Below are 13,147 nucleotides of genomic sequence, written 5' to 3'. Positions count from 1 at the left end.
TAGAAATTCAATTGCAAACAATTATCAAATTAACAAATATTTCTCTTACATATTTTTGGTATGTGTTCGTATGCTTTATACTCTGTATGTCAAGTGTGGTTTACCTGTCCCAAAATACGAGGGTGGTTTGAAAAGTTCTCGGAATCACCACCAGATGTCAGTGCTAGGACAACGAGGTTCCCACATAGTAATAGGCCATCCTTTATTAATAAACACGTGGCGCGTCAGTGTTCTGGGTAGAGATCTGTGGTGCGGACGTCACTTTGTAGTTGTTCCCGTGCAGTGCTTTGTGAAGATGGAAAAAATCGAGATTCGAGCGGTGATTACGTACTTCGTAAAGAAAGGTATGAAAGCAAAGGAAATTGATGCCGATTTTCTGAACACACTGGGGGACCCTGCTCCTTCATATTCAACTGTTGCAAAGTGGACAAACGAGTTTAAATTTGGTCGGGACAGCTTAGAAGATAATCCACGTAGTGGTCGCCCAAAATGTGCTACTACCCCAGAAATTATTGAAAAAGTGCATAAATTGGTCATGGAGGATCGCCGACTGAAAGTGCGTGAAATTGCTGAAGCTATAGGAATGTCATCCGAACGGGCGTATCACATTTTAACAGTTGAATTGGATATGAGAAAATTATCTGCAAGATGGGTGCCGCGACTTTTAACACAGGACCATAAACGCATCAGAGTGGACGTTTCCGAACAATGTTTGACTCGTTTTAAGAGAAACCAAACAGATTTTTTGCGCCGGTTTGTGACGACAGATGAAACGTGGGTCCACTACTATACCCCAGAGACAAAACAACAGTCAAAGCAGTGGAAACATGTTGATTCACCACCACCAAAGAAAGCAAAGGCAATACGGTCGGCCGGAAAGGTAATGGCGTCAGTGTTTTGGGATGCGAAAGGGATACTGTTGATCGATTATCTTCCCACTGGTCAAACAATTACGGGACAATACTACACTAATCTCCTCGACCAACTAAAGCATAAGATACGGGAAAAGAGGCCAGGTTTGGCAAGAAAGAAAATCATCTTGCATCAGAACAATGCGCGCCCTCACACAAGTGTCGTTGCCATGGCAAAAATTCATGAACTTGGTTACGAATTGTTGCCACATCCACCTTATTCGCCTGATTTGGCTCCCTCAGACTTCCATCTTTTCCCCAAACTCAAAAGTTTCCCCGGTGGACGGAGATTCTCTTCAAAGGAAGAACTAATAGCTGAAGTTGACACGTATTTCACAGGCCTGGAGGAATCTAATTTTCGAGATGGGATCGAGGCATTGGAACATCGCTGGACCAAGTGCATTAGTGTACAGGGAGACTACATTGAAAAATCAAAAAAAAATCACTGTTGTAAGTCGTTTCTTTCTATTCCATTCCGAGAACTTTTCAAACCACCCTCGTAATAAGCTGAAGACAAACCTCTGTCGGTTGTAACTCGTGGAACTTTTTGTTCCAGCTTACAAATCACATGAAATACCTTCGCTTGCTTCAGTGTGCTGGTCTGTATGCACAAGGTCATGTTTGACTGATAAGCAGATATCACGTGACTCGCATCAATTTAAATACGGTCCAGGAACCTTTTTCAAAGAAACAATACGCAACTTGGACCGAATTTAAATTCATTTAGAATTTATGGATTCCTGGACCTTTAACAACCCTGGTTTAAAGTGGGATCCGAACCACAATGTGCCTCCACCGGGTATTGAACCCGGGACCCTTTGATTACAACTCTACGTCCATGGGGGAGGCCTTCTGTCGTCCTCGTCCATATGTGTTGGTCATTGTCCTTTCATGAACTTCATCTTATCACCATTCATGGTCATCTTCGCGATTAGCCAAAAGGGGCAGAAAAGCGAAGTAAAATAAATCAATGAATCAAAAGTGTCAGATATTTGCAGCATTAATTGACAATTTCTAACGAAGCTTTTATCAGGGTAATATACGAAGAGGCCACGAGGGTGGAAGGGGTGCGCGCGCCCCTTGTGTTCTGGTTAGCACCCCCTCAGTTTAAATATCAATATACTGTCTTTCGTCCTGTATATATTATCTAGTGATTTCTGCACTCCTCGCATCGCAATAGCAAATTAACCGGAATGTTACATAAAATGCATCCGTGTCAAGTAGATACTGTCTGCTGGGAAAATGTTGCAAGATCTTTGGAGGCATTTATAGTAGAAAAAAATGTTAAAGGAAATCAAATGCTTCAGTATAAAGCGGTCCGAAGAACTTATGGAATCGCATCGAAGGACGAGCTATATTTCTCAATTGTTTTAGTGCTGCGTCTTGCATCAGCGGTCTCCAAGTGAAGCAGAAAACCAGTCTCTTTGTTGACCCATCATTCATCGATCGCTCACTCTACTAAACCTCAGACTCGATAAGCGAAATCATGCATTTCCTTTCCTTCTCCCAGCTTCTTGCAGAAGCGGAGAAAGCTAAGGCCTTGACCCACAATTTGGGAGATTCCTCGCGATGGATGCTGCGAATGCTAATGGCGGTGGTGGCGCCCTACTTATGCCACACTTGCAATTTTCTAGTGTTGCCACCACGAGGCTAGATTTCCTGCTTGGGCTAGTATTGTGGTACATCCTCACCCGCCAGTTCCCCTCACACGGCACTCCTTACCCTACGTGTTGGTAAGACTTTTATTCCCGCAGAGCAGACAAGCTAACAAGATGAACGAGCGACTTGAGAATACTGCTGCTTTTTTCCTTACAACTGTAAAAATTAAAGGTTCGAGAAGAAAAAAGGAAGGCATGGACTAGAAATTGGCTCCAAAAAAATATGGCAATATATAAGGTAATGGTATAAGGGTTTGAAGATGGTGCTAAAAAAATTCTCGTTTGCACTCTGTCCCAGTGGAGGTGACGTAGTTGGCACAATGCTCCTGCAGCATCACTATCCGACTCGCAAGGAGGTAGAAAAAAACAGAAATACAGTCACACGGACACAGAGTTACCCACAAAGGGGAGGGGGGTGTAAATGGCGTGAAACAATGTCATCAAAATTTGGGAGTGACTTTTCTTGAAACAATATAACATCCACCTTGCACATATATTTTCTAAAACATACGTAGAAAAGTTTACACTTTGGCACCAATGTGCAATGAGGCGGAATCAGAATATATTTCCTTTGTCATTTATTTACTTTAGCGGTATAAGTCAATGTTAAGGTAATTTCATTTATTTGGATTCTTGACTGACCAAGAAACTACGACAGAGTACGAATTATTTTCTGCCTTTCCAGGCTAATCGCAACGATAAGATTGAATGTTGATTTTATTGAATCGATGACACCATGGTAACAATAATCAAGGGGCCCCGAGTTCAATTATAGATCAAGCCCGGATTAGCCTATATTAGTGTCTGTGGCGGAGTGGTTATCGCATCGCGCTCTGAAGCCAGAGGTCCCAGGTTTGAATCCCGACCTGGGCATGGGTGTTTCTGTGTCCATCATACCTTACCCATCCCCATCTTCGTAATTAGACAAAAAAAGCGGAAAAGCGAAGTAAAATAAGCCAAACCACAAATGGTAACAAGGTGGTACTTTTTTTCAGCCCCGCAGGAAGTGTGTTTTAAAACCTTACCTTACATATCTCCATGGGAATACTGTCTGAGTAATGCTCTAGAAAGCCAGATGTCGCAAGTTCGAACCATCACCATTTAATCACTTCGTCATTCATTATCATCGTCGCGATTAATCCAAGAGGTAAAAGAGCGACATGAAGTAATGAAAATATAAATAACTTAAACATTGTAATTAATTTATTTATAATGGAAATATTTTAAGCACGCTGAATTATAAATACATTTTTCATAAGATGCTTTGCTTTGCTTTATTTTACTTCGCTTTTGTGCCACTTTTCGCTAATTTGCGAAGATGGGGATGAGTGATGATATGATGAAATTGATGAATAGACATCACAAACGTCCATGCCCAAGCCAGGATTCAAACCGGGACCCCTGGCGCCGCAGCGCGATGTGCTAACCACTTCGCCACGGGGGCCGTCACATTTTTCATAAGAGAATCATCAAGAAAGGTTATTTATGTTATTTTTTTTATTTTTGAACATTGCAAAATATTCTATAGAATTAGGAAAACTAATCTTAGTGAACTATTAGAATAGTCTTTAGGTTTATTTATTCACATATTTATAAGAGGACATAGGTGATAAGTAAATAAGCACAATGTTTCTCAGCACGCACTTCACGAAGTAACGTCACGTGCAAAAATTGGTGCATTTTCAGTAGCTAATGCCCGTACCATCCTGAACGCCTCGTGCTCTTAAGATGTTTAATTTGCCTTCTTTTTGGAAGACAAACTGAAAATTGACCAGAATAGCACTTTCTCCATGATGGACAGCGCGGAACTGAGTAAGAAAAAACGTACAGCAAGACATCTCTTCGAACTGCGCAAGACGTAGCGTGTGGACAGGTCTTTAGACAGCACGAAAGGCACGTTGCGTTACACCGTCAATGCTGTGTGCACGGTGTTTACAATTGAAAAAGCTTAAATGTTTTTCCGTACGTGTACAGTAAACATTGTAAACTATGTATTTAATCAGTGCCATGCTTCTCTACCTAAAACTATTTAATATGAAGCGATATTCCTCTCGGTTGAATAGTTATCGTCATTTAAAAGTGTGAAGTGATACCTTGTTCACATCTCACGCGACCGCCATTACATTTGCACACGTGACCATGAGGTCGCTTCTGATTGGTTATGCTACGGAAATAGAGCCGGTTCTATCCTTGGGAAATGCCATAACATTTCTCACTTTACACGGTAGCTCTTTGGTCATGACACAAATGTTAAGAAAAATGCTAAGGAAAATGCTTTCGTCTAAAGCTGGCCTTAGATGAAAAAAAGGAAGAATTTTAGGGGAAGCAGATCATGTAGTGTGTTCATTTAAGCTAAAAGAAAAAAAAGTGACTTTCAGTAATAAGATAGCAGCAGACACGCTGTTGTAATTAAATGCTTCATGGGGATTATGACAAGATTTTTAGGGGGAAGGGCACCCCTGCACGACGATCTTCCTTGCATTTTTTTATATCCGGCAGTTAATACGAGGCGTGTATGGCGCACTTTAGCGCATTCTCATATTCTCGTTCTACTTGTCCAGACAACGAAGATGGCCGAATCCACATGGAAATAGCACAATCGTCCAAGAGATCACGGATGAATTCAATTAGTTCCGGAGGTATGAGTTGCGTGTTAACTGTGTGAAATTCCAAGTAATCTTTAATTCCTTTCAACTAAGACGATTTATATAGGATACGAGCAAGTGTGATCCAGTGAAATTTTTAAATCCTGCACTCACTGCGCCCGCACACTAAACATCCCTCCAAATTTCTCAAGTGCATTGATGGGCAAATTAAACACTTTATTTAAAAAAAATTACGAGTAAAATCCAGATATTAAAACAGAAAAGGCAACGTGGTAACTCTGTGAGACTTGCACCAAATTATGAAGAAATGCGCACGTATTCGTTATTTGACAATCTATCACACACCACTGGGGTGAAATTTGTTATGAACCTAGGTATAGGGGTAATTATTTTGAAAGTGCATTATCATATAGACTTATGTTGCAATTTGGTATAGTTCTTACTCTACCTCGATTTATTATCTCAATGGATTAATCGTGAAGATGATTGATTGGTTTGGTATATTTTCGTTCGTTTTTCTGCCACTCTTGCCTAATCGCGACGATGAGGATGAGTGACATGATGAAAACGATGAAGGGACGGTCCCAAAGAACACTCATGCCCAGGCCGGGATTCGAACCAGTGTCCACTGGCGTCGTAGCGCGCTGTGATAACCACTCATCCTCGCCGTCGCGTCTCATTTATCGCATAATATTGAAGACACTTTGTGTTCTGACGTCATTGTAGTACGCCTTCATTATTAGTTTAGCCTTATTAAGCTCATTTGATTGAGTTGGAGACATAAGTCCACTTTATGCACAGAAAGGCTAATCGGGACTGGACCTACAGTTTGAAATGGGATCCGAACTACTATGTGCCTCAACCTTTAATTACAAGGCGACGACGCTATTACAGCGCCATCGGGGAGGCGCTTGTTAGGTTGAGTTCTCTTATCAAATAATAACTTTTTCGTCAATCCACGAAATACTACATTGTACTTATGATAATAGAACTCAACCTAACAATGAAGGCATACTGCAATGAAGTAAGAACACAAAGTCTCTTCAATATGCGTGCGATAAGCGAGACGCGACGGTAAGGATGAGTGGTTATCACAGCGCGCTACGACGCCAGTGGACACGGGTTAGAATCACGGCCTGGGCATGGATGGTCGTTGTGAGTGTCCTTTCATCATATCATCAATCATCACAAATCCTCATCTTCGCGATTAGTCAAAAAGTGGGAGAAAAGCGAAGTAAAAAACCTAATTCAATCAATCTGATTGCATTTTGCTTCTTACTTGAAGTAAATTGAAGTATTCAATACCGGCCCCCGTGGCGGAGTGGTTAGCACATCGCGCTACGACGGCACGGGTCCCGGTTTCGAATACCGGCCTGGGCATGGATGTCTCTGAGTGTCCATTCATCAATTTCATCATATCACTCATCCCCATCTTCGGAAATTAGCCAAAACTGGCACAAAAGACGAAGTAAAATAAAGCAAATCAATCAATCTATGTGCATCTGTAGTGAATTATGACCAGAATCGAACAAGACCATATCTTTCGGACAGAATCGGGTGACAGTCATTCATTTAGCCATGTTGTTAGTGCAAACCAAATTACGAAGAAAATAATGTCCCTTGCAACACTGGTCCAACTACTTCTCTATCGAGCATCGCCGACGAAGTAGCTTTCTCCGCAATTTGCATAACTCCATTTCACTGCGAACTCCGACTGCAGTGGAATGGAAACCAGCTTCTAAGTTTTATTAAACAGAAAGAAACGCTCGGGAAGTTATATAAAAGAAGACCAAGGCGATCATAGATTAAAAGAGCACGAATTTCTTCACCATACTTTCTTCATGATAGTATCGGATGAAAGACAACTAGAATCATTGTAGATTCGTGCTGTGTTACCTGCTGTCCCTTATAATTATATCAGCTGTCGGAAATCTGAAACTCGCCTCAGCTCGGTACGGAGTGCAAACGCACAGAAGAGGGAAAAAAATTAACTTTCTTAACCAAAGTCGGCCGTAGGGTGCGTCCGTCTGCCCACATCTGCAATGGAAAACTACTTTTTATTTTCATCCATGGTGACACTAGGTCAACTTTTTTGACAATTAAGACAATTGGTACACAGTACATTCCTGGAAATTCGAAGTGGACGGGACAGAGACCACCTCAAATTGTAAAAAATTGACTATACAGAATAACCCAGGGAATTAGGAAGAGGGCAAAGAAACAACAATGTAACAACTACAGTATGTGAAAAATGAGACACGAGTCTTATTATGAATAGTGTACTTACATTGACCGGTACGGAAGTATCAATAATGTTAGGGGAAAAAGAAGCTTGAAATTACGCTTGAATGAAATTATCTTCTGCTTCAGGACGTTGCAGCGTTTCAGTTCACAAAAGAAAAAGCTCTGCTTATACGGAACATCGGATTAACCAAGACACTACTGTATGCTCAAGGCACAATAATGATATAATTCCACAGCATCTAGGAAGATTTCAAACCAAAGCGAAACGCCGACACATGCAGCTTGGAAACGAGCCAATCAGCAGCAGCGTTTCACACTGTAGTGGTATGGCAGGCCTCACAAGGCTGGGTTCGATTGGTGGAATCCTCCAGCAACAGAAGCCGCCTGTTGCTTCGGTGTGACTTCTCCCTAATGGTGTACATTTACTGAAGCTGACTTTGAAAATAAATACAATTAAACAAGTATAATTTTTGTTATTATGACAATTTAGCTAATCGCGACGATATGGTGAAATTGATTAACGGGGCAGGCACTAAACAGAACACCCATACCCAGGGTAAAAAAAAGTCCACCTGGGCCCTGGTGAGTTTAATCGTGTTTTGTCGAGCTTTTATAAATAAAATGTGAATGCATGTAATAATTCACATTTATAATTGCCACTCAAAATACATACTGCACTTTGCCGCCCGGCACATCAACTAGCAGATCGCAACAAACTGCTAAACCATAGTAATGTTTATTTTGTATCCTTTATTCTCTTACGATTTCCTGGTTACCTCTGTGCCTGTGTGGATAGCAAGTTTGTATGTTTGAATTGACATTAGCAGATGTATAAATAATGGATACATTACGATATAAGATACACTACGACTTTTGTCAGAAGCATCAAGAGATCATCATACTGAGCTCTGATATTTCGTTCTACTTCATTTCAATATTACAAGTGTTGTGCATTTTAGATAGCAAAATTGATCTCGAGTTATAATGACAGTCTTGATCGCATTCTAAGAATCTAAAATGCAATCCTCACCACGTTAGCATAAATCTCTATGACGTTCCTTCATTTCAGAAATCATTGAAATAGCAAAGTTAATTAAAAACCCACTGGGTTTTAAAATGGGTATTTTCAAGTGGGCGGTTTTTTCAGGTTGGGCCCACCTTGGCGAACCCTGCCCATACCCAGACTGGGATTCTAACCCAGGACCTCTGGTGTCGCAGTGGACTGTGATAATCGCTCTCCAACGGAGGTCGGCAATTAAAGAAGAACCGATGATAGAATATTATAAACATGGGATATATTCTACTTCAATGTAAGCATGGCTATATTTTGTGGGGCGCCTCTACCTGAAATAAATGTTCTCTCTCCACTCAGATGTCATACTCTAGCAATATATTGTAATCGAACAGTAGAATATTCGGCTTCACAAAAGAAAATATCCGAAGGTGACATACAAATAAACTTTAAATTAATCCAACAGAAGAAACACCGTTGATTCGTCACTGCCAATCTATAGGGTGGCCACAAATTAAGCGGGTACCTTTTGTCACTAACTTTTATATCAATTGAGCTAGTATTTTCTTTAGACGTATGTAAAATCTAACTGACACAGCGGAAGAAGTGGATGTTGTTTAGAATTGTAGCAAGTTGCCTAAGCATTGAGCAGCGTGTATTTTCCATTATAAATAACATGTAGCTGAAGTTCAGCAACAAATGCTGCAGGAATGTGGACCTCTAGCAAAAGTGATGCTATCTCAAGAATCAACAGTTATTTCATGCAACCGGAAGTGTTTCAGACCTGAAAAATCTGGTAAGACACGAACAGATAGAAGGAAAGCCAAGCCAAGCCAAAGCTTGCATTAAATGGAGCTCAAATTAATAAGTATGTGGAAAACAAATAAAAATTGTCATTGTGATGTCTAAGTTACTAGTTCAGAAAATAAAAAGGTGTCAATATTATAAATATGTTATTGTTAAACGTAATTGATGATCAATGGTGCCAGCCACCCTATACAAGTTGCATCCTTAAGTAGCATAGTGCAATAGCAATAAAACATGTGCTGTCTATGAACAAGGTTGCTATTTACGTCGGACTTGCTGTTTCCTCCACCTGCTGTCACATATGGAAAGCACAGGCTTCCAAGAAACAATCACAGCCCCTATCTCGCTCATAAATAAATGACGTCACATCCTAGTCAGGTACGGATCCATGGGAGGGCGCTAGGGGCGATCGCCTATCCCAACTGCTAAGTTCTTGGGTAGATTATGCATCTAATATTTTTGAAAACTCAAACGTTCTTTATCACCAAGTTTAACAGGGTCGAAAATATTTTTTTAAGTTTCATTAAAGCCCATTTTATGCTCATGATAGGTTGATCGGAACTGACCTGCCGTTTAAATTTGGATCTGAACTACTGAGCAATATGCCTCGAAAGAGAATCAAATCCGAGGCCCCTTGAGAGAATTGCTTTTTTGTTTTCTCCTTTGTTTATTCTCATCTCATCATTCAGTTTATCCTGGTAATGGGAGGAATTATGATAAACACATACAACAATAACCATCAATTCTAGTCCTGGACCCCATTTCTGCAAACAAGTCTCTGTCTGCTTGCTTCCTGTTTACGGTACCATATATTGTTTACATACAACAGTGCAAGTGTAGGATTGTATAATTGATTCTTGGTGAGGTGAGTTACCCAACTGAAGTTTGCCCCCCTCCCTCCCCTAATGTAACTTCTGCTGGATCCAGCACTGACTGGAAGCAAGACTCCACATTCGAAATTACAGCGACGGTGGTATAAATCCTGTCTCCTTACTATGTATTTATTACCGAGGCACATAATAACAGTCAGTATCGATCAACTCGGGCTGATAGGAAATGGGGATATTCCCTTAAGCAGGTGAATACAGATATGGCTTGCTTTCAGCAACAAAGAAGCATCGAGCAGACCTAAAAACGCTTTGGATTTCGAAGGTACTACCTAATCAGTGAAGAGTATGCATAACTGTTTTCAGTTAAAGTGACACAGTGGCAGAGTAACAACTATCTCTGGTGGCGTTCGATGATGCATTATTTTCAAGCATCAACCACTCATCACAACGATGTTGACCTTTGGTGACAGGTTGACTGCAGATTTGTTGTTACTTTCACACATCCTGTTTGTGGCAATCGCCTTACACAGCCTCTGTATATACAAACACAATAACAAAAAAGATAACTCCTGTGACTCAGACTGCAGAAAAGAAATAACCAAATAGCAATTCTCTTGACACTATTTTATGGAAAAGGGCATAACTTCACCTTAAAGAATCTTCCGCAATGCTGAACAGGTAAGTATCGATGGTAAAATTAACGAGTGAGAGGTGTTCGGGCTATATCGCATAATTACCCAGATATCTAAACAGCACAAACAAACCACACAAAGATTCACGTGAATGCTCTAGTACGTAAGTACGAATATTCAAATTAAATGAATTAGCAAATTTCAGCCATCTGTCCCATACAAGAAATTTACCATTGTGGTAGACAATAAATAAGGACAACAAATAGTGTTTATAGTGTAAGATAAGAGTATGTGCAAAAACATTTAATTAAACTTAAAGCAATAAGATGCTACTTACCTTAATGATTTCTTCGGATTCGAGAAGCCTTTTCACTCCACCAGTTGTTACAATGGTGGGACATGTGATGAGGTCAAAAATAAATGCATGTCCTGACATTGTCCCCACTTGAAACAAAGTCAATTGTCCTTTCAGTCCCAAATTAATTCCTTCACAATCAAAAGACACTGCACTACCTAACCTAAAAATTTCATCGACAATCTGAGCACTCTCTCTAACACTAACAATCACTTTTGTAGCTTGCAACACTTTCAGTTTATGGTTTTCCCGTACATCTCCTGTTCCAATAAATGTATTTCGATCACGATCCCTTTCTGTATTGTCAGCGATGGTTTTCATTACAAGGGTGTTGATTCTTTGTTTCAATGTCTGGTTTTGAATGCTGGTTGGTGAACCTGTGCACTGATTGTTGATATTATTGTTATTTACAACATTAGTATTAGTGGTAGCATTAGTATTGTTTGAATTATTTTGAGGTAGCTTGGCACTGTCTTTCCGAGGAACTAATGTTACTAAATTTGACTGAACATGGAAGGTATTCGAATGCATTTTCAGAAACGTAGAAAGATCCTGCGGGGTTTTAAATATCTTTGACCACATCTCCTGTGGAAATCGAGAACCTACACTGTGGAACAACTGATCAACAAGCATAGGGCCTTTTACTTCAATACACTGGGTAAAAAATGACAGCAGCTGATTCGTTACTTCAGGGTCTACTTTAACTTCTTCCAATTCTTTGAAAGGCTGGGCTTCCTTGCCTTCGTGTTCTTTAAGAATCACAGTCTCTTCTTTCACCGCAAACGCTTCAGGATACTTCAATAAAAAATCACGAAATTCCTTTACATGCTGTCCAGAAATGTGTCGTACTTCCGGCGAAGCTTGTGACCTGTGACCCAAGAGACTCTTTATTGGGACTTCTGTCCCAACACCATATTGCAACAATTTACCACAAAAATATTCCACAGCTTCCTTTGCATAATCTCGTTTTCCTGCACATTTGCCTGAAGGGTCGTTGGCATTGTTTGCGCAACTAAACATATTGACATGTACATAGTCGCCATTTATGGAGAAAAGAGCTGGATACTGCGACAAAAATTTCTTCAACCCTGACTGAGATCCACCAGCAATTTGTCTCATTTCTTTCGTGAAACCTTTAGCTCCAAATTGACAGCTGAGATCGTGCAAAGTTCTCGGACCTCCCTTGTCCATAAGTCTCTCGAAGAAGAAAAGAAGCGTCATATTTCTTACCAGTTCGTATTCAGTGCTATCCATGTTTTATGGTTTTCTTGATGTCCAGGCTCTGGTTATTGCGGAAACTTCGAAAAAGAAGTCCTTTCGACGGACCCCTCGAACACTAACACTTCATGCTAGCGGACATATTGCATACTTTGTCCATGTGACGTCTACATTACAAGTATCAACTTGAATACTGTATGTGGGATGTGACAAGGAATTCTGTCTCCAACTCGCAATATCTTGCTTTGTATATCTAAAGTAAAACTGTATTGTAATTCGTTATTTTTATAAGTATTTATGGCAATTTGTTATATTCACAAGTATTAATAGCCATAATTGTGGAAATCTAAACAGTAATATATTTGACTAGCTTAAGCGAACTTTGTAGTTCAGTACAATCACAAAAGATGTCAGCACTATGCAGCAGCGAAAAAGCTCTTCCAGAATGCCCAACGTTGAAGAAAAGTGGTTAGTTGGTCGTGATTCATAGCATTTCCAAGGTGCAGAATTCAGAACAATGTTTGCTTGTGTGTCAGCCTCGGGAAATGTTCAAAATTTCTCGAAGCTCTGGAAATCTCGAATTTTACACGTAATTTTCACTTTAAGTTATTGTTTGTGCATTTCTGGCACAAAAGCTAACAATTTCCGATAAGTTCCAGACATTTTCAATGCAGAAAACGTCGAGATTAACGTCTTTTTGAAATGACCATTCGGTATTTCCCGACTGCTCGGGATCCCGAAAAGTCGGGAACTCATTTCCCGAAGTCGGAATCGGGACGGGAATTTCTTCTCCCTGATCCCGCCCCAACTTTTCGGTATCTCGCATACCCCTATTATCAACGTTTACATTGTAAATAAGGAACATAACACTTTA

At 40.3% G+C, this 13,147-nt stretch overlaps 1 protein-coding gene across 1 annotated transcript in view; it reads right to left on the bottom strand.

Annotated features, from left to right (window-relative positions):
• Window positions 1-12,448, bottom strand: part of egl (Egl_like_exo domain-containing protein) — a 115,388-nt gene extending 102,940 nt beyond the window's left edge. The window contains exon 1 of the mRNA XM_083132152.1: window positions 11,038-12,448. Coding sequence (XP_082988278.1) covers window positions 11,038-12,309 — 1,272 coding nt within the window. The 5' untranslated portion in view covers window positions 12,310-12,448. The remainder of the gene's footprint in view (window positions 1-11,037) is intronic.
• Between the last annotated feature and the right edge of the window lie 699 nt (window positions 12,449-13,147).

Source organism: Lepisma saccharinum, chromosome 12 (assembly GCF_977018435.1).
Source record: "Lepisma saccharinum chromosome 12, izLepSacc3.1, whole genome shotgun sequence".
Lineage (NCBI taxonomy): Eukaryota > Metazoa > Arthropoda > Insecta > Zygentoma > Lepismatidae > Lepisma > Lepisma saccharinum.
Note: the sequence above shows the minus strand (reverse complement) of the source record. Positions and strands in the feature narration are given on the sequence as shown.